A 20,932-nucleotide genomic window follows, 5' to 3' on the forward strand; every position below is an offset into this window, starting at 1 on the left:
CTCTTCAAGTACTGAGCTGTGAACCTTCTCTCAGTGGTCTGATACTACATGAATACTCAAATCATGTTTTGTAAGATTATAGTGGGAAATATTCAATTCATTGTGAATTACAGTTTACTTGCAGTTGAGTACTAATAGTCATGGACTTAATGTTGCATTTTTTCTGTTAGGATATTACCAGTTTGTTTTTATTTGGCCTGTAATTGTTACTGAGAAATGTAAGCAGTTCAGAAGTATGTAGAAAATGCTAAAAAATTCCAATTATTTCTTTAGTAAACTTTATTTTTAGTGACTGTGAAGATCATAAGGATCGATCGGTATTATTGGAGGAAGAATATTAGATTTATGAATTCAGTCTTTTTTTGAGTTGATTCTTTAGTGAACTACCCACTTTAGTTTACTTCCTTTGGGACATGACATGAAGGTTGTTTATTATTTGGATGAAAAGAACTTAAAATTGGTAGACATTTTTCTTCCCCATTTAAAGACCCATGGCCTTTTTATTCCTGACTATTTTATTTAATTTTCCCTTCTACATTCAGAATATTGTGGCACTTTCTGTTATCCAAATGTGTCTCAGTCTCCTTATTTAAGGACTGTGGGTGAAAAGCTTCTACCTGGAATTGAGGTGCTTTGGACAGGTAAGTCTTTAAGATTTATACAGTAAAACTTTAGGTAGCTAGAACTTTAAAAAAACTGGTTGTTCTGGTTAATTGGGTACATTTTGAAAACTGAGCCTGAACCAGAAAACTTTGTTGTTGAAATTTTCTTTCTTTTATGAAGTATACATTCTTTATTTAGTATAAAAAACATCTTTGAGGATTTTTCAGTGAATCTGAGTATTGGTTGTTGATAAACAATAGGGAACTGGGCTAAAGGGTATTGATCTCAGCCTTAAGAGAGTTTTATTTTATCAAATGAAAGCCATCATGCTGAATTGTCAGCTAGTAATCATCATGCTGTATTATAATGGAAAAATAAATTGTTTACATGAAGATTTATTTCTTAATGTATCAGTTTGAGGAAGGTCCTGCACAAACTTCTTTTTACTATTCTATATTCTAGAAATGTGATCTGAGGAAATGCTGGGGGGGTCGGTTGGGTAAAACTGAGTTAAAAGACATATTGTGTTACTTTTAAAAGAAAAATTGTCACAAAGTGTATATATAACTAAATACAGTAAAAAGTTGAATGCAGTATATTTTGAGGAATCACTTTGAGGGTCTTTTAACAAATGATCATCATTGTTTCTAGGTCCTAAAGTTGTTTCTAAAGAAATTCCGGTGGAGTCCATTGAAGAGGTTTCTAAGATTATTAAGAGAGCTCCAGTAATCTGGGATAACATTCATGCTAATGATTATGATCAGAAGAGACTATTTCTGGGGCCATACAAGGGAAGATCCACAGAACTCATCCCACGTTTAAAAGGAGTCCTTACTAATCCAAATTGTGAATTTGAAGCTAACTATGTTGCCATCCACACCCTTGCCACCTGGTACAAATCAAACATGAATGGAGTGAGAAAAGATGTAGTGATGAGTGAGTACACTGCTTTAATCCCTGACTTTGGAGGGGAGAGCTGGAGTTAAGTAGAGCTATTGGCAAGTGTGTGTTCCTTTGTCATCATAATCCTTGAGAGGTTTTTAAAGTGTGTTTTTTAGTTCTGTTACATACAATGTGATAGGCTGAGTGGCTTTGGACAGATTACATAATTTCTTGGCCTTGGTTCTCTGCTTTCCCCTTTTCCCCGGTTCTTTGCTTTTAAAATGTGACTTAGTCTTTGAAATCTGAGTACTAGACAAAGTTGTCTTTTGAGTGTTCTTGTTATCCCTAGAATATCTCTCATTCAGTTGGTGTTTTCTGGTGATTTTTATTAAATGGGATATTTTATTTATTTGAGAGAGAGAGAGCAAGCACAAGCCTGAAGAGGGGCAGGCAGAGGGACAAGCAGACTCAGCAGGGAGCCTGATGCGGGACTTGATCCAAAGACCCTGGGATCGTGACCTGAGCTGAAGGCAGACACTTAACCAGCTGAGCCACCTGGGCACCTCACATTCATTGACATTGAAACACATATTAGGATGTGGCAAATGCACCTTTCTGGCACGAAGATGGAAAGAATAAAGTAGTCCCAACTTTTGAAGGACATAGTCTGGTTTTGAATGAAGCATATAGGTGGCTGTGCTATGGTTTGATAAATGCTGTGGGAATACAGAGGAAAAAGTGATTACTTAGCTAAGCAATCTCACAGAGGAGGGAATACTTAAACTGCACCAGAGTATGAGTAAGGGTTGGTGGGCAAGGGATGAAAACACTGGACACTGAAAATTTGAAGTTACCTGAATTTTGGTCCATTTAGGAAGTATGGAGATGTCATATTATGATGCTTGAGTGTGGTATGTAGTCGTATAGTTGTTTTTTCCGGAGTTCTGTACTCCTACTTCCAGATCTGTTTATTGGGTTAATACCTTCCATTAAGGCTCATTGTGGACTCTCTTAAAAAAGATTTCAGTCGTCTTTGTATACATGGCACCTATTCTCTTTTTTAAAAGATTCCATTTATTGGAGAGAGCACAAGCAGGTGGAGCAGCAGGCAGAAGGAGAGGGAGATGCAGGATTCCCACTGAGTGGGGAGCCTGACTTTTGGGGTTTGATCCCAAGACGCTGGGATCATGACCTGAGCCAAAGTCAGGTGCTTAACGGACTGAGCTGCCCAGGCACCACTCTACGTCCTATCTCTTTTAAGGCAGAGCATGAAGCACTTAAATGAGTAGTAGATAATTAGCCAAACTGGGCCAAATGCAGGGAAATAGGAAGGAAAGCTAAGAATAGGAAGGTTTTGGATATTCGTATCCAGAATTCAGACCTTATCTTTTCTAACACATCCTGGTTCGGAGAGCTTCATTATGTGCTGCTTATCTGTGCTCATATTTGGGTTCTCTGTTGATTTTTCACTCCCCCCTACTCAATAGAGTACTAATTTGCTTATTTTTTCATGATCTGCCCATTATAGTTATAAGCCCCTTGAAGGGCTTGGGAATGTTTTTTTATGGAAATTATAGTGCCTTAAACCTCACATTCCCAATGATTGGTACTCAGTGAACATTTATGAATGACTTTTCCAGTGATTCTAAACATAGTGTTTCAAGTGGGATGTTATATTTAGCAGTGTATTTAGATGACCACAGGTGAAGTGGTTCAGTTAAGGTTGTGTTTGCATTTTTATGTTTAAGGTTTGTTCTTGTTCCTATTCTTTGTTTCTCTAGTTGTACTGTAATAATTGTTGTTTGCATTTGTTCTTCTCATCAGGAGGCTTTTTGTAATCAAAACTGTTTTTTGTGTTCTTTTCTTTGCAGCTGATAGTGAAGACAGTACTGTATCAATCCAAATAAAGTTAGAAAATGAAGGCAGTGATGAAGATATTGAAACTGATGTGCTCTATAGTCCACAGATGGCTCTAAAGTTAGCTTTAACAGAATGGTTGCAGGAGTTTGGTGTACCTCATCAGTATAGCAGTAAGTTGGGCCCTTCTTTTAAGGGGGTTAGATTACATGCTTGAGTCCTAAAGTAAACATTTGCTGTGCCTGTCATAGGCCCACCAAACAAAATATTATTTAGGAAGGGATCTAGAGAATAAGGTCTTTAAAATCTTAACCTTTGGTCTTAAGTAGCTTTTAATCTTGATGGAATGCTAATTTGTTTTAAAAATACCTCTTCTGTAATAATTGTTTTTACAGCTAGATCTTCAAAAGAGAAGATAATACATGTTGGCGTTTTTAGGGGATGTTTATTATATTCCTTTTTTCTCTCTTCCCTCTCTACCTCCCTGGTGGTTTAGAGAAATTGTGCTTTTCTCAGGGCTCAATATTATTTAGAATCTCAAATTGAGGCTCCAGTTATAGATACAAGAAAACATTTCTCTAGATCTGATTTGTTCTGTTTTCTAACTCTGATTATCTTTGTGGTGATTTGTCTTTGTAGGTAGGCAAGTTGCACACAGTGGAGCTAAAGCAAGTGTAGTTGATGGGACACCCTTAGTTGCAGCACCCTCTTTAAATGCCACAACTGTAGTTACAACAGTTTATCAGGAGCCCATTATGAGCCAGGGAGCAGCCTTGAGTGGTGAGCCTACAGCTCTGACCAAGGAAGAAGAAAAGAAACAGCCAGATGAGGAACCCATGGACATGGTAGTGGAAAAACAAGAAGAAACAGACCACAAAAATGACAGTCAAATACTAACTGAAATTGTTGAAGCTAAAATGGCTGAGGAATTAAAACCAATGGACACAGATAAAGAGAGCATAGCTGAATCAAAATCCCCAGAGATGTCTATGCAGGAAGATTGCATTAGTGATATTGCCCCTATGCAAACTGATGAACAGACAAACAAGGAGCAGTTTGTGCCAGGTCCAAATGAAAAGCCTTTGTACACTGTGGAACCAGTGACTTTGGAGGATTTGCAGTTACTTGCTGACCTGTTCTACCTTCCTTACGAGCATGGACCCAAAGGAGCACAGATGTTAAGAGAGTTCCAGTGGCTTCGAGCAAATAGCAGTGTTGTTAGTGTCAATTGCAAAGGAAAAGATTCTGAAAAAGTGAGTATGCTTAATTTATCCTTTTTAGCCTGGGTGGGTCCCCATGCTATGAAGATATGGAGGAAGCGTTTAATGAGTATGTTGGTAATTCTCTGAAATTGAACACATCTTAGAATATGCTCTGTAAAGTGGACGTGGACTCTGCTGATTCTGGTGCATAGACTCTCATAGAATGAAGGAAAGTCAGAGTTGATTATTTTAGGAATATTTGTCAGTTTAGGGAGACGCAAACTTACTGCTTGTCTAAAGAGTTTAAGCCCATTGATCCTTTAATGTTTAGGGTAAGTTGCAGGTACCTGATAATACAAACAGTTTATAATATGTTTTAGGTTATTTTGTTTTTTAGCAGTTTTTTGAGTCATATTTTTATTGATCTTCAATAGATTGAAGAATGGCGGTCACGAGCAGCCAAGTTTGAGGAGATGTGTGGATTGGTGATGGGAATGTTCACTCGGCTCTCCAACTGTGCCAACAGGACAATCCTTTATGACATGTACTCCTATGTTTGGGATATCAAGAGTATAATGTCTATGGTGAAGTCTTTTGTACAGTGGTTAGGTAGGTGCACCAGGAATAATCTCTCTTCCTCAGATATATTGTCCCTTAAAAATGGAAAGAAAAAAAAAAAAAGATTATCCCACAGGGAGAAAAATATGTAAGGAATTGGCAAATTTCCAACTCCGCTTAAATTCTTTGCTTAGATTTCTTTTAAAGGTATAGCCATTGTTGGCAAACTTGAGATGCAAGTCTCCGTAAATACATCAAATTGATTTTTCTCCTTTGGGCTAATTCAGCAGAAATATCTTTAAAATGTGTTAGAAAAGTACTGACTTTAACTTGCTATGACTGAATGCTTCCTGGATGGAACCCTGTCTAGGGCTTTATCTGATTTGGAGATGAGACACTATGAATTATGACTGTAAGCTCTCTGCTGCTTGCTGTGTCTTGATAACATTAATTGCTGTGTTTAACAGAACAATTGCTGAAATGACCTAAGGGGCCTGGCAAGAGGAAGCTATCCTCCCAGCCCTGTGCGCATGCGAGCTTTAGTGGTAGGCTATTCTGGTGCTACTTGGTATTATTTCACATGGCTTTTTGTTTATTCCTCTACCAAATAATTGGTTTTAGCAGGGGATGAAAATTGCAATCCCCTAAAAATTCTCTCCTTCATTAAATGGACTGTCTCTTGAAAACTGATTTTTTTTTCTCTTTTGGGGAAATTCTCAACAAACTTGGTAAAAAGCACCAGCATGGCCAAGTTTCTCCAGGGACCTCATTTCATTTCCAGGTTTCAATCCAGCTATAAGGAATATGTAATGGACTTAACATACAGCACACAGCAGGCAGCAAGGCTAACTGACATGTCATAGTTTTCATAGTAGTCACAAATACTTTGATGGGTTACTTGGTCTTGGTTGTGAAACAGATGAGTGTGAACACTGTGAGCTTAGATTAAGGAGTAGTAGCAGTAAGATTTCTCACTTCCTGCCTATATACTTTGGGATTCTCAAATATTAAAAAAAAAAAATAATAGCTTTCCTTAGACACAACTAATTAGCAGTTAAAAGTAGTGTCCCTGTTACTTTGAAAATATAGAACTTTGGGTTTCTGTATATTTAGCACAACAGATGGAGAATTTTTAACTCTTGTTAAAAGGCTCCAGGACTCCTCTTCTTTGTGATATCTATGTCTAGGCTCAGGAAAAACCTCTATATTGGTTATTGGATGACAACATTTGCCTTCCAGGCTTCTGGCCAGGGAGTTAAAAATTAAATCTCTTACAGGGATTTAAATCCTAAGTTTCTAGTCTGAAATCTGGATTCTTTTTTTTTTTTTTTTTTTTTTTTTAAGATTTTATTTATTTATTTGACAGAGAGAGATCACAAGTAGGCAGAGAGAGGGGAAGGGAAGCAGGCCCCCTGCTGAGCAGAGAGCCCGATGCGGGACTCGATCCCAGGACCCTGAGATCATGACCTGAGCCGAAGGCAGCGGCTTAATCCACTGAGCCACCCAGGCGCCCTGAAATCTGGATTCTTGAGTTTGGGAAAGTATCATTTAAAACATTTGATACTGAGTTTTTAAATTCAGGAATTACTAAAAAATAAATTTTTGATTATATACAGTATTGTTTCTGCTTCCTCTCCGGTTTTATTTCTGTATTGTGCAAATACGGGGCAGTTTCCCAAAATGTGTAGCTAGCTATTGTGCATTCAAGGTCAGAGCATCTTAGAAGTTTTAAGTAATTGTCTTGCCATCCACATAGCTTTACAAAAAGCTCACAAGGAGAATATTTTCATGGATCTATAGTAATTTCAGGGAGTTACTGAGTAGAACCCTTTGTTTTCCTCTTCTCTCCAGTCCAGCTGGCATTCAGTCCTTTAAAGAATGTGGCTATGCAGTTCTTTTGATTACTAACGACTTCTATTATCTTCTTCCCCATTGTGTACAGATGGGAGAATCCTCAGCACAAGTGTCTACTACTATTGGATGGACAGCGGCAGATGTTCACAGCGCGTCATGATTAATTAGTTTAAATTGAAAGGTTCTATCTGTGAGGTAGCTCAGATTTAAGGGCAGTAGACATGAACTGAAGTCACGTTTGCGCAGCGACTGAGGCATTAACCATGTTTTCATTTACACAGCTCTTCGTACATGCAGCTTTTTATTGTAATAGTTGGAAGTGCTAGTTATGTTGTAGTCTCAAAGTGGGGGGTAGGATAAATTGGCTGATCTTAAAAGTTTGAGAGTCTAGTTTTTTCCTGCAGTGTAAATTTACACTGAGCTATGGAATGGGGCATGTTCTTTTAACCTCAATTTTGACCCTATTTCATATTTATTTTACAAATTTCCATACTATATATGTTTTCTTAAAGCACCCCTACCCCTAAAAAAATGACAAACCTGGATATAATCTCTTAATGGGCCTGAATTGTGAACAAAAAAACTGGTTTGCTTTGGGACTGTCTGACTAGCACATTATATCTTGTACTGATGAGACTGTTAACTTGAACAGGAGGTAGAATGCTGTCTTCAAATGGAAAAGAACTATATTGCGCTGCTTTATCTTGTCAGAAGACTAGGCAGGTGCTTTTGATTTGGCCTCCAAATAATTTGCTTTCCATTATTTCTTGTTCGTTTCCTTTATTGCCTCTGAAGTTGGCTAAGTCATGGTGACCTTAGTGCTGACTTCTGGACCTCAAACCCTGCCACTCTGTGCATGTGTTCAGTGTGCTGCAAAGAGTATAATGGTCAATCAGAAGAGCCAGATACTGTCATACTTTTAAGAAAAGTATGTTTTAGCTCTGGATAAATTAGGAGCATCAATTGGCTCTCCTTAGTTTTTAGAATTTGTCTGACTGCTATTAATATTAACCAAGTCTGAATTGGATTGTCTTTCTTAGGAAAAATAATTTTCATTGTATTTTGTTGTCACCTTACTGAACAATTTCTTTTGTTTAGTCTGCTGACCTTAGTTTTCTGACAAGATTAATCCCGTCCCTCCCCCTTTTTCCCTTCCTGTACCCTTCCTCATAATGTAAAATGTGACTTCAGACAGGTTTAATTCCTTCATGGGCTGTGATAATAAAATGTCTTATCTAATTCATTTCACTTCATGATTACTGTAATTTCACTACAGAGCAAGCAGCTGGCTTGATTTTTTTTTTTTTTTAACAGCTGTATCTAGGGAATATATAAACTTGATGACCCAGATAGACTTGAGACTGACTTTCCTTCCAATAATTAAAGGGTAGAACTCTTCACAGTGATTATTCATTAATCAAAGGAAGAAACATTGGTATTGAAATTAAATTACATTACAAATAAAAAAAAATTATTATCACAGCCTTGTCCTGAAACCCTGGATTATTATTGTTAGAGAGCTATTTCCACAAAGTGTTTGTTAGTGTGTTGGACGTTTGAGACCCCAGGAAATCCCCTTTCTCGTAACGTTCTCCGCTTGGATCTGATCTCAACAGGGTGTCGTAGTCATTCTTCAGCACAGTTCTTAATTGGAGACCAAGAACCCTGGGCCTTTAGAGGTGGTCTAGCAGGAGAGTTCCAGGTATCAATATGAATTCACAACTGAATTGACATTTTCTTTGTTTTATGAGAAACCTTATGTTGCGCATCAGATGGCTGGAAGGATTGGTCTGCCGAAGGCTTTCTAGTCCCAAATTCAATTTAGTTACATAGCTGGATTTTAAATCAAATTTTCCTCCTCTTTCACAGTAATTTCTGAAGGAGATGCTGCCAATTCCCCCCGCGCCTGCGAAGCGCAGCGGCTCTAGGTATACACTTCACATTGTTTCTTTGCAGGTCGCACACCATTTTAATCTGCGCCCGCAATGCACAATGCGCGCATGCTTGTCTGCCAGTGGAAACTCCATGAGCAAAAAGGATGGATAATATGCAAGTGAATGGTGAAAGGACTTTTGAATACTTTCCCAGTTACCTTATAAATAAAACTTGTACTCTAACGAACAATCTATTAATGAAAATTTGAACAAAATAAGCTTTTGGTGTTGGAATTTGTTCATGGACTTTTCAGGTGCTCTACTTTTCTCCCCCCAACAGGTGCTCTGCTGCGCGCAGCAAACTGAAGCGCATTGCTTTGGGGATAAAGCGTCTCCTGGACAGATAACCCTCTTCAGACCAAACCTCTCCTCCTGACATTCTGTTCTGCCATCTTTTAGTACAGAGATGGTCTATATAAGATTGGTTTAAAAAACAATAGATTTGTGATACTGGAATAGATTTTTTTTTTTAACTATAAATTTAAATCTCCATTAATATGCCACTAAAGCTATGTAACTCAATTTGGGTAATTTCTATTCAGAAGCATCCCCTTCCCCCAGCAAAGAGGTGTTTATTTTAGTAAAGCATAGTACACCCCTCTTCTTTAGGTCTGCCTGCAGTAGCCAGTTAATGTTAAGTTGGTAATCTGCAGTGCACACCCATTTAAAGAAATGGATATCTTCCCAACACTAATCCATCTCCTTTTTGTTTCTTCCCACAGCGTTTGCTGCCTATTGATGGGGCAAATGATCTCTTTTTTCAACCACCCCCACTGACTCCTACCTCCAAAGTTTATACTATCAGACCATATTTTCCTAAAGATGAGGTAACTGTCTGCCTACCCACTTGGTATATGGTTATGGTGCTCACTTACTATTTTCCTTTGAACTCCCTATTTCAAAAAAATCGGTTCTGGTGTGTTTGCAGCTATAATGCTAAAATTGGAATGATAGAAGAATGGTAGCATGACCACTCTGCAAGGATGGCATGCAAATTATGAAGCGTTTCGTATTTTATTTATTTGAGAGAACATGAGAGGGGGGATTGTCAGAGGGAGAAGCAGATTCCCTGCTGATCAGGGAACCCAATGAGTGTTGATCCAAGGACTCCAGGTTCTTGACCTGAGAAAATATTTCTTTCTTCAGATAGGTACTTTAGGTGGAAAAGTTAACAGACATTGAACACCCGAGGGGTAATACTTGAGGAAGAACCTGATAAGGAACTTAGATTCGTAACGTCTTCACCTAAGGCCTTCAAGTCTTCCTTTATGAAGATCAGCTAAACTGTATTTAGAGTTGGAATTAATATAATTAGTGTGTCCAAAAGATAGGTTGTCTTTCACTGATTTTCTCTATTAGTATTCTGTAGTTTTCAGTTGTGAAGTGTCAGTAGGCTGTTGATAATCAGCTTACAGGAAGCAACAAGTCTGTTTAAAGACAGCATGTTTAAAACATTTTGGACAGTACAGAATGGAGAGACTCAACAACATTATATGCTGCATTTTGAATCCACTGCTTAACTACCTAAAACTGTCCCTTGTGGAGCAACTCTCTATGTTTACTATAACCATACTGTTTTCTACTGATACAGCAAGCAGGATTCTGTAAATGAATTTTTATTTAACAGCTGTGATATTTATGACAGGCCAGGTGTTTTGTTATTCCCTGTCTTAGAAGTCTAGTCTAACTTACGAGTCCTAGTACTAAATTCTGTTGCTATTTTTCTTAATGCGTTGTTTAACTAGATTGTATTTTCAGGCTTCCGTGTACAAGATTTGCAGAGAAATGTATGACGATGGAGTGGGTTTACCTTTTCAAAGTCAGCCTGACCTTATTGGAGACAAGTATGTTATGAAGTATTTGGATTTGTTGAATTTGGGAATAGCATTTCATAGGTTAATAGGTTGAGGGGAGGTGATGATTAGAAATAAGGTTTTCTAGAAATCCCACTTTAGTTTTAATAAAATTAGAATATTAATGTGCATTTTCAGTTTCTTAAACCAGATGTAGTTTCCATAGGTTGCCATTCAAGTACATTAGACCTACATCACTGAAGTCTAAAATTTTGTGTTATAAACTTATTCTGACTTCTTTTCTTCTGAGCAGGTTAGTAGGAGGGCTACTTTCCCTCAGCCTGGACTACTGTTTTGTCCTAGAAGATGAAGATGGCATATGTGGTTATGCCCTGGGCACTGTAGATGTTACCCCCTTCATTAAGAAATGTAAAATTTCCTGGATTCCCTTCATGCAGGAGAAGTATACCAAGCCAAATGGTGACAAAGAACTCTCTGAGGCTGAGGTAATAACAGGTTTAGAGTTACAGTACAGTAATTTTTCTTAAAGTAAGCAGATATATCTTAAAAATCTCAGTACTTTCTAGATTCCCTACAAAAAAGAATTCTTGCTGCTTATTCTTAAGTATACTTTTTTTTTAACATCAGCTTTTCTTTTTTAAGAGATTGTAATTTATTTGAGAGAGGGCGCACATGCGGGTGGGGGTTGGAGGGAGGAGCAGACGGAGAGGGACAAGCGGATCTTATTTCATGAGTGGACCCTGAAACAGGGCTGGATCCACAGAGACCCCTGAGATGTCAACCTGAGCCAAAATCAAGAGTTAGATGCTTAACCAACTGAGTCACCCAGCCCCCCCGCCTTAAGCATGGCATTTTCCATTGTTCCCTCAGCATTATGGAGGTTTTTTTTTTTTTTTTTTTTTAATTTGGAAGTGTTACAATACTTCCTCAAGTAAAAATAAAATTATTCTTTTTTCCTCCCTGTTTTGCATCACCAGACTTAAATGGTCCTTTTGGGGATTCAGGACAAGTTTAGGTAATTAAAATCTCTAATTTGCTTGTTTGTCAGGACGCTCACTTGCCTTCTCAGTACTATATTTCTCATTGTAAATAAATAAAAGAGGTGAGCTACTTAGAGCCCATTTCCAGATATGAGCACTTTTTTTTTTCCCCCCAAGTAAGCTCTATGCCCAGCATTGAGCCCAGTGCAGGACTTGCTCTCAGAACCCTGAGATGAAGACCTGAGCTGAGATCAAGAGTCAGATGCTTAACCTTCTGAGCTACCCAGGGGCCCCCAAAGAGGAGCACTCAGCCCTGTCCCAACTTCAGTGAATTTTTCTTATCCTCTGCAGTTTTCTCTCCAATTATTTTGGTTTATACATCACATATGTATATTTAAAAATAGTTCCTTTTTGATAATGTTTATGCTCAAAGTAAATACATTTAGGTATATATTTGGACCCTTTGATTTGTGACATCGTTTTTCTTCCTTGTTGTTCCTCTTCCCCTTTTCTGAAATTCTTTACTTTTCTTCCCCATACAAATTTACTTATGTTCTCTTACAGTTTATTACTACTTCTTACCTTCTGCCCCTAGCCATATGGCTGTGTAATAAGAGGATGGTGTGGAGTAGCCTCACTTACTCAGGATTACATAGATGATATTATAACCACAGCATGGTGATGATTGAGCTCTTGATGTTTTACTGTTTGTATACCTGATCATTATAGTTCGCAGCATAGGAACATAAAAAAATGACCAAGGTGTCTGCTGCAACTTTTTTTTTTTTTTTTAAATATTTTATTTATTTATTTATTTATTTATTTGACAGAGATCGCAAGTAGGCAGAGAAGCAGGCAGAGAGGAGGAAGCAGGTTCCCTCCTGAGCAGAGAGCCGGATGGAGGGCTCGATCCCAGGACCCTGAGATCATGACCTGAGCTGAAGGCAGAGGCTTTAACCCACTGAGCCACCCAGGCACCCCAATATTTTTTAAATGTACATTTGTGCAAGCAATACAAACTGTTTTTTTTAATAAGATTTTATTTATATTTGAGAGAGAGACAGTGAGAGAAAGCATGAGAGGGAAGAAGGGCAGAGGGAGAAGCAGGTTCCTGGTGGAGCTGGGAGCCCGATGTGGGACTCCATCTCTGGACTCCGGGATCATGACCTGAGCGGAACGCACTTGCTTAACTAGCTGAGCCACCCAGGTGCCCAAGCAATACAAACTTAAATTTTGTTTAAATTTTAACTATTTTTAGATTTATCAAAGATAATACAGAGTTCCTGTATCCCTCACCCATTTTCTATATTTGTCCAAGTCTTAAGAAACCAATATTAGTGCATTACTGTAAACTCCACATTTTATTCACCTGTTTTTCCACTAATGTCCTTTTTTTGTTCCAGAATCCAATCCAGGACACCACATTACCTTTAGACAAACTTTAAGAGTGAAAATGCTAGAGTTATAAGCTAATTAATTCTTCATGTGATAATTAAATGATGACTGGAAGAGTTTCTGAATGTGACTCTCCTTTTCCTATTGCTGGGTTCTGTAGTTGGGGTATAGATATATAATGAGTAGCTGCTGCTAAAAGTCAAGAGACTCTTTCAGGGCGCCTGGGTGGCTCAGTGGGTTAAGCCGCTGCCTTCGGCTCAGGTCATGATCTCAGGGTCCTGGGATCGAGTCCCGCATCGGGCTCTCTGCTCAGCAGGGAGCCTGCTTCTCTCTCTCTCTCTGCCTGCCTCTCCATCTACTTGTGATTTCTGTCAAATAAATAAATAAAATCTTAAAAAAAAAAAAAAAAAAAAAAAGAGACTCTTTCAAATTTTTACAGAAAATAATGTTGAGTTTCCATGAAGAGCAGGAAGTATTGCCAGAAACGTTCCTTGCCAACTTCCCTTCCCTGATAAAGATGGATATTCACAAAAAAGTAACTGACCCAAGCGTAGCCAAAAGCATGATGGCTTGCCTCCTGTCTTCACTGAAGGCTAATGGTGAGTACATATCATGTAGTTGTTGGTGTTTGAGCTAAGTGGGGACAGGATAAAAAAAGAAGTAAATTACAGTGAATTTACATTCCCCTCCCCATCATTTATGGTTTGGCTTCTGAATTATTAGTGGTGTAAGAATTGTATGTGTATTAATAGTTGGAAAATGCCATTCTTTTACACTACAAATGCTTATTTTGAGCTCCATTGAAATGAGAAGTGAACACATGAGGTTAACTTTATTTTGCCAGGAGACTCACTATGATAACTGAAAATTAAATGAACCTTTGGAAGAAACTACATTTAGGAATGCGGAGCTTGAGTTTGTTTGCCATTTTCAACCTTTGGATATACTTCTTTATATTAGTGGTATGAAACTTTTCTGTAAAGGACTAGATAATAAATATTCTAGACTTTATTTTTTACTTATTTTAAAATACACTGTGCCCAACATGGGACTTGAAGTCATGACCCCAAGATCAAGTCACATGTCTCTGCCTAGTGAGCCAGCCAGGTGCCCCTATATTTTCTTTCCCTTTTTTTTTTTTTTTTTTTTTTTTTTAAACACAAACCTTAAGTGTAGAAAACTATTTTTAGTTCTTCTGCAGTACAAAAATGGGCAGCTTGTTTGAGACCAATCCTTTGAGGGTTGCTGATAAGTGGGAATACACTTGTTTGCATCTTTGTTATCATTTAAGTCAGTGGTGTCCCCTTTGTGGAATAATTTAAACAACTCTCTGAAGACAGCCTAATTCTCAGTGTTCTTGGGACAGAATCGTGCCAGGTATATGAGGTATGTCTTAGAATATAAAACATATTCTGGTTATATTGGTTTGTGACATGGGCTGGAATGGCCTTTGCCCTATGGACCCTTCAGAGATACTTTATATTAAAAACATTAAACAGAGGTATCCTTTGCTTTGCTCCATTTATTTTAATTTGAGGCTTCTTACAGCCTTTTCCTCAGAAAGATTTTCTTTCTGGGGAAGAGTTTCACTGACAGTTGAATTTTTTTACATTGAGGTATTTTTGACAATCAAGAATTGTATATAGTTAAGGTGTACAATTTGATGATTTGAAATACATCATGAGTAATCACCACATTCAAGCTAGTTTAACATATCCATCACTTAGGATAGTTGCCACTGCAATATTTGGTATTGATAAATATTAATATTCATTGAATATTAATAGGAATTTAAAAAATTATATGAAATTTAGGGGCTGTTGTAGACAAGGTCCTGTTATCATCTGTTTGAAGTATAATAAGGATTCTTCACAATTCCTGTCCGTAATTCTAACTGACATTGACATTTTGAATATTTGTTTCATTTCTAGGCTCCCGGGGGGCTTTCTGTGAAGTGAGACCAGATGATAAAAGAATTCTGGAATTTTACAGCAAGTTAGGCTGTTTTGAAATTGCAAAAATGGAAGGATTTCCAAAGGATGTGGTTATACTTGGTCGAAGCCTGTGATACTTGTTGGCACTTTGAACTGTCCGAAAGTCTCTTAACTTAACCTGGTGGGTGGTGGTTGGGGTCTTCATACAGTTCAGCCTCTGGAATGGCAACAAATCAGCCAATTGGGATTAGAAACGAAGACTGTGTAAAACTTACCCATCACACTTTGAGATTACTCACTGGTTGGAAGATAGTATTGATGCAAATCCTGTTTGAAACAGATGTGGGCCTCCTTTTTGGGTCTTGTGTTAGGTGCCAAGACCTCTTTACATGGGCGTATAGGGAGGGGGTCTTCAATAAATGGTAGTCAGCACTGTGTTCTGCATCCAGTGTGGTTGCATTTCTCATCTGATAGTAATCAAAATCATTTGTCATCCTCTTTGGCTTATTGAATGAAATGTCTTTCATTCTTTGGGGACATGTTAGAAATGAGAAAGATTGCGTAGGTTTCAGAGGCTTCAAGGTAGAGATTCCAAGTGGGATGATTGTGGCATAGTTTTAAGCTGAATAAATGATTTTAATTTGGGGCGGTTTTTCTGCTCTTTGTAAAGCCATGACCAGTTGTCTCTTGTAGTGACCATTGGTTCAGGCATGTTGTGCTTTTGTAGGGACAAATGTGCAGTTGTTTGTGGCAAAAGCTTAAAAATGGCAAACTTGTAAATTTTTGTATATAAACTAGCTGTAACCTGACTGTCTTTTGTGTTCACTGTTTTTGTAATTTTTTTCCTTTTGAAAAATGAAAGGGTGTGGTTCAGGATGGCACTTTGAATAATGTAAATCAGTGGAAGATGGATTTTCTTTACTTTTCCCCCTTTTTTTTTTTTTTAAGAAGTTGTATTATTTTTGAAGTGCCTCCCACCTAGGGCTAGGCCATGACCACTTTGGGTACGAGCCTAACTTCATGGGACTCAATCTTTTGCAACGTGCAGTCACTTCTGGAAATTAACCTCGATGCAGGTCAGCATGTGAAATGTTAGTTTTGACATCTGTCAAGAAGGGTTCAGGGACTGATGGGTCCCATTTGCCCTGAGATCAGTTGTCTTTTAATTTCAAGACCTGTTACAACTGGTTTTATTAAATCAGAGTCTTTAATTCTTGCATGTTTTTATCTAATTTTTAAACAAATGAGCACACTTTAACCAGTGACTTAGAGGCTACCCCCTTTTTCCCTCTTTAACCACAGATTATGAAAGCTCCATGTATTTTAATTTAGGTTTGGTGTTTTTAGGGGTTCTGAGCATGAGGCTAGCAGGTAATCTCTGCAGGATTCATTTTTTCATCATGGCTGGCTGACTTCCATAAATTCAGAACAGGATTTTGTTATCTTGTTTCCCTGCAGTTTTGTTATCAGCTGTTTTACTTTGAGCTGAGGTGGGAGGGGCAAGGAGAAGGAAACTTGAAACATCTTCCTTCATGAAGTTCATCGGTGTGGGCTTTTGAGACTTAAGGCATCATACCTAGTGGTATCTAGTGACTTTGAACCAGGGCCTGTGAGTGTTCACTGAATGGTAAGATGAAGGGAGGGGGAAGAAGGAGACCTTCATTTTCAGGGTGGAAACCTTTAATTGATAGAAGGGTATGATGTTGGAAAGCTGGAACCAAGTTTGCATTTTAAAGGGTTAAGGGAAGATACTGTTTAAAACAGCTTAGTGCCACTTGGTTGTCTCTTTAAGTACATTTTGTATGCTAGTACACAATTGTATCATTTATCTGGAGGATTTCAGGGTATACCTATGGAATCAGGATTTTTAGCAAGTTAGCTTGTGGTTTTCTCTTGGCTTATAATCATTTGGCTGGTCCTCTGGTCATAGATGCTAACTGTGCAACAGATGTCCAGGCCTGTACTTTGATCACTCTAGGATGGTAAAGTGCTATGCTCTCTTCTGTGGTTATGAATATTTATTAAGGTTGGAATGACATTTTGTTGATTGTTTAGATCACAGCTCAAGTTCCTGTAGAAAACGAACTGTAAAACTATCTGAAGACCATGCAAGAGGCAAAATAAAACTTGAAGTGAATGTGTGTGGTGGTGTACTGTGTAAACCTACTTCTTGTTTCTGCCTGGTACTTTTCTCCTGCCTTTCATGCCTCACCTGCAAGGAAGTACTCTCCACACCTATTTCAAGTTAGGGGCTGCACTTTCCCATTCCCATCTTCAGTAAAAAGACTTCCAGATTTTCCTCAAGGCAAGGTAAAAGACAAAAGTAGACTAGCTCTTGGCCAAGCCACCCTTCCCACAGTTAGCCTGGGTGTGAGTTAAGGCAGCTAATTTGAATGAGCCCCCTCTGTCTAGTGGGATAAGGAACTCATTCAAATTAGCTGCCTTAAGAGTTCATCAAATTCTTTGGTCAAAAGGTGAATGGTGGGGGGTGGTGGAGGGGATGGGGAGTTGCCCTGCCAAAACTATGGGCCTGAGGAGTGTAAGGTGGAAGGATGTTTTTGGTTGATTGGGAATTAATAAACTCCACGATGTGTCTGCAAGTATGAGCATCCCCAAATCCGAAATGACATGCTTTGCTAACAAGCGCCAGCATTCAAGCAGCATCTAAAGCTCCATAAAGGTAGGCCTTCTGGACAGTAAACTTAAGGTCCTTAGAGCAGGAAGCATACAAGGAAGAGGACCGAGTGGTTCCTTGGTTCTAATAAAAAATACCCGGAGCTGAAAAGTTAAGAATCCTTGAGGGGCTCTCTTGGAGCAAAGGCAAATAAGCATAATTCTTTTGCTTTTATAAGAAAAGCGCTGCCTTGGGCTCAGGTCACCTGGATCGAGCCTTGCATGGACTCGCATTGGGTACCCTGCTCAGCGGGAAGCCTGCTTCTCCCTCTTCACTCCCCCTGCTTGTGTTCCCTCTCTCGCTGTCTCTTACCAATGTCAAATTTTTAAAAAATCTTATAAACCAAAAAACCCTACCCTGAATTTCGCACTAACAAGGAGAGTTGGGAAAGGTTTCCACTTTTCTATCTATTCTCCCTTTAATGAAAGCTTACCCTGTATTGGGGGAGTAGAGACAGAAGAAGGGGAGAGGAAGAAAATGGAGGCAGGAGCCACTCTGAGAGCCGTGGTCACGGAAATAAGCAAGGGTGTTCACATTTAAAAAATTAAAAAAAAATCCATGCTTCTGTGATGTACCTCCCTATCCTTGTAGGACCAAACGACGGTTTGACCACAGGCCCGGCGGGCTGCCCTGGACCGGTTGCACCTCGGTCCGTCTCTCAAACGCCTGCGGTTCCTTTAATAGGCGGGGCCGGAACCAGCGGCGAGTCCCCCGCTTTGTACGTGTCGGGGGCGGAGTTCCCAGACAGCCCTTGCAGCATGGCCGCCGGCACCGCCGCCGCTCTAGCGTTCCTGAGTCAGGAGAGCCGAGCCCGGACTGGGGGTATCGGGGCTCTGCGGGTCCCGGCTCCGGTCACCATGGACAGTTTTTTTTTCGGTATTGAAGAAAGGAGGGGATGCAGGTGGTCCTGGGGCGGTCGGGGGCAGGGCTGAACAAGAATGCAAATGGATACACGACGTGGGTGGAAGCGAAGGGGGCCCCCCGCACGCGGCATCGCAAGCGGAAGGGGGCGATGCCACCCCCTGCTCCAAAAGTGCAGGGGTGGGCCCTGGGCCGAGCGTCCCAGGTGTTCTAGGCGCGTAAATGGCCGGTCTGACCATGGCTACTACACGTGACAGAGGTTTGGTGGAACGCCCCCCACGCGCACACAGACACACTCACACTATTACCTCTTCCAGGCTGTGAGCTCTCCGGCCACACCCGCTCTTTCACCTTCAAGGTAGAAGAAGAGGACGATGCGGAGCATGTGCTGGCTTTGACCATGGTGAGGGGCGGGGAATGGTTGTGAATAGCTGGGAGTCACTTTCTCTGCCTGGCCCCTACATGGGCGCTTCCCTGGTTAGGTGATACAGGGACCACTGGGGCGGGGCAAGTTTTAGGGTAGAAGCCTCCACTTGTGGTGCCAACCCTTGTTTGAGGAGACTCAGAGGCCCTGTATGCTCTTCCCAGCTCTGCCTCACTGAGGGGGCCAAAGATGAGTGTAATGTGGTAGAAGTCGTGGCCAGGAATCATGACCACCAAGAGATTGCAGTCCCTGTGGCCAACCTCAAGTTGTCCTGCCAACCCATGGTGAGTTTCCCTGCCAGGCCGGGTGGTGAAGTGGGGGATAGGGGTGAGGGTGAGGAATTGAGGTCTGGAGAACTGACTCATCATAAGATGGAGCAGGCCAGGCCTTCATCCTTTTCTTCTTCCAGCTGAGTTTGGATGACTTCCAGCTCCAGCCACCTGTAACCTTCCGCCTGAAATCAGGTTCTGGCCCTGTGCGGATCACTGGGAGGCACCAGATTGGTGAGAGTCCTCTACTTTGCCTCTGGTGAATTCTCCATCAGGTCTCCCCCACTGCTCCACAGTCCTGCCCCATCCCAGCCTTATCACCCAGTGCAGCTCCCATACAGGCTATACCCTCCACTTTCTGTCCTACTCAAGCCTACCTCCTGCATGAAACCTGCACCAACTTCTCCACCCCCATTTATGTAGTCTTTTTTGGCTTTCTGTCATCTTAGTATCTGAGGTTCTTCCCCCCTAGATCATAAGCTCTGAGAGGTCAGGGTCCCTGCAAGTCTAGCATCACAGGGCATGAATAAATGATATGTGGTATGAAAAGGGTCTGGCTTTAACCTCCTCTTCCTTTACTGCTTAACGTTTCCACCAGTTACTATAAGCAATGACGTTTCTGAGGAAGAAGAGAGTGAGGAAGAAGGTAGTGAGGAGGAAGAAGCTGAGTTGTGCTCCATCCTGCCTGCCAAGAAGCAGGGGGGTAGGCCTTAGCCGCCTTGGTGAGTTGGGAGAAGGGTGCTGAGCAAGGACTGAGATGGGGTAGGACAAGCAGGTGAAGGCGTAGATGCTGACCCCTTGTTTGCTCTCTTCTGGTCGGCTAGCTGCCTGCTCCATGTGACATGCACCATGTTCCTGTACAAGTTTTAAGAAATCTAAATGTGGCTTCTCCATTGAAGAGGGTGGAGAGGTGGGGTCTTGGCTGGTGCTGGGGGAGAGGGTGGTCCTATCCTTCATAGAGCCCTGGTGTTTTTCTAATCTTAGGCCCTACCTGGGCTTCTCTTTTCTCCAGGATTGGGAGGAACTCTGAACTTCTGTTCTCACCCTCTCTTCCCCCTTGCCTTTGGGATTGGACATCAGCCTCTGAAGCTCAGGACTACACATTTTTAATACTTTTTACATTTTTGGATAAAGGTTCAAATAAAGTGATGTGGAGTTTTTTTGCAACTCATTTGTGTGGCTTCTTTACCTGCCGGTGTGGCATTCCCCTTGGGACCACCAGGTGGCACTGAGGCAGCATCAAGAGTGGCCCTGGGCCTGGGGAGGAAATGTGGGGTCCTGCTATCCCTAGGACCCCCCCGGGGCCAGGCCTGGGTCCCAACTGCCTTGCTAAAAGAGGACCTCCCAACACCAACCCCATTCCCAGTCCCTACAGGTGGGGGAGGGCCATCCCAGGAGGTTATCAGCATCCAAACAAGGGGCCTGGGCCTCTGTCAGCACTCAGGCTGATGGGCAGGGGGGCAGATAAGGGGACTTAAGCAGTCCGAGGAATGTGCATCCCTAGCTTCGCGAAGGGGCTCCGGCCCTGAGAGGGCCTGTGAGGGATAGGGCAGAGGCCACTGTTGGCTCCTCCTTCCAGTCTTACAGGCTGTCTCTGAGCCGGTCTGGGCCCTTAGAAACCTGATTCCGGGGGCCAGATGGAGGGGGCTGGCCAGATTGGGTGACAGGGAAACCAGAATCCGGGTGGCCTG

The 20,932-nt window shown here is 40.8% G+C and overlaps 2 protein-coding genes across 4 annotated transcripts in view; both read left to right on the forward strand.

Moving 5' to 3' along the window:
• The window catches only part of OGA (O-GlcNAcase), a 28,619-nt gene extending 11,469 nt beyond the window's left edge, over positions 1-17,150 (forward strand). For 2 of the 3 annotated variants that reach the window (XM_059169126.1, XM_059169127.1), the window contains exons 7-17: positions 543-641; positions 1,255-1,539; positions 3,357-3,515; positions 3,982-4,595; positions 4,979-5,153; positions 8,573-8,658; positions 9,613-9,717; positions 10,649-10,734; positions 10,997-11,189; positions 13,519-13,678; positions 15,011-17,150. In XM_059169126.1, coding sequence (XP_059025109.1) covers positions 543-641; positions 1,255-1,539; positions 3,357-3,515; positions 3,982-4,595; positions 4,979-5,153; positions 8,573-8,658; positions 9,613-9,717; positions 10,649-10,734; positions 10,997-11,189; positions 13,519-13,678; positions 15,011-15,147 — 2,099 coding nt within the window. In that variant the 3' untranslated portion in view covers positions 15,148-17,150. Of the gene's footprint in view, positions 1-542; positions 642-1,254; positions 1,540-3,356; positions 3,516-3,981; positions 4,596-4,978; positions 5,154-8,572; positions 8,659-9,612; positions 9,718-10,648; positions 10,735-10,996; positions 11,190-13,518; positions 13,679-15,010 lie in introns of those variants that run through there. The other variant, XR_009352482.1, reaches the window with a different exon arrangement.
• Positions 17,151-18,406: 1,256 nt separating this feature from the next.
• On the forward strand, positions 18,407-20,408 carry NPM3 (nucleophosmin/nucleoplasmin 3). The gene is made up of 6 exons (XM_059169129.1): positions 18,407-18,563; positions 18,866-18,951; positions 19,137-19,256; positions 19,382-19,475; positions 19,840-19,963; positions 20,254-20,408. The coding sequence occupies exons 1-5, from the start codon at positions 18,446-18,448 to the stop codon at positions 19,953-19,955; spliced, it is 534 nt and encodes a 177-aa protein (XP_059025112.1). The 5' UTR covers positions 18,407-18,445; the 3' UTR covers positions 19,956-19,963; positions 20,254-20,408.
• Positions 20,409-20,932: the final 524 nt, after the last annotated feature.

This window comes from Mustela lutreola, chromosome 4 (assembly GCF_030435805.1).
Source record: "Mustela lutreola isolate mMusLut2 chromosome 4, mMusLut2.pri, whole genome shotgun sequence".
Classification (NCBI taxonomy): Eukaryota; Metazoa; Chordata; class Mammalia; order Carnivora; family Mustelidae; genus Mustela; species Mustela lutreola.

What these genes read in the sequence shown, in the direction of transcription:
- NPM3 (XM_059169129.1), top strand. Translation starts at nt 18,446, where the DNA reads ATGGCCGCCGGCACCGCCGCCGCTCTAGCGTTCCTGAGTCAGGAGAGC. An exon ending in CATGGACAGTTTTTTTTTCG is followed by an intron (nt 18,564 to 18,865) that starts GTATTGAAGAAA and finishes TACCTCTTCCAG; the next exon opens with GCTGTGAGCTCTCCGGCCAC. An exon ending in CACTGGGAGGCACCAGATTG is followed by an intron (nt 19,476 to 19,839) that starts GTGAGAGTCCTC and finishes CGTTTCCACCAG; the next exon opens with TTACTATAAGCAATGACGTT.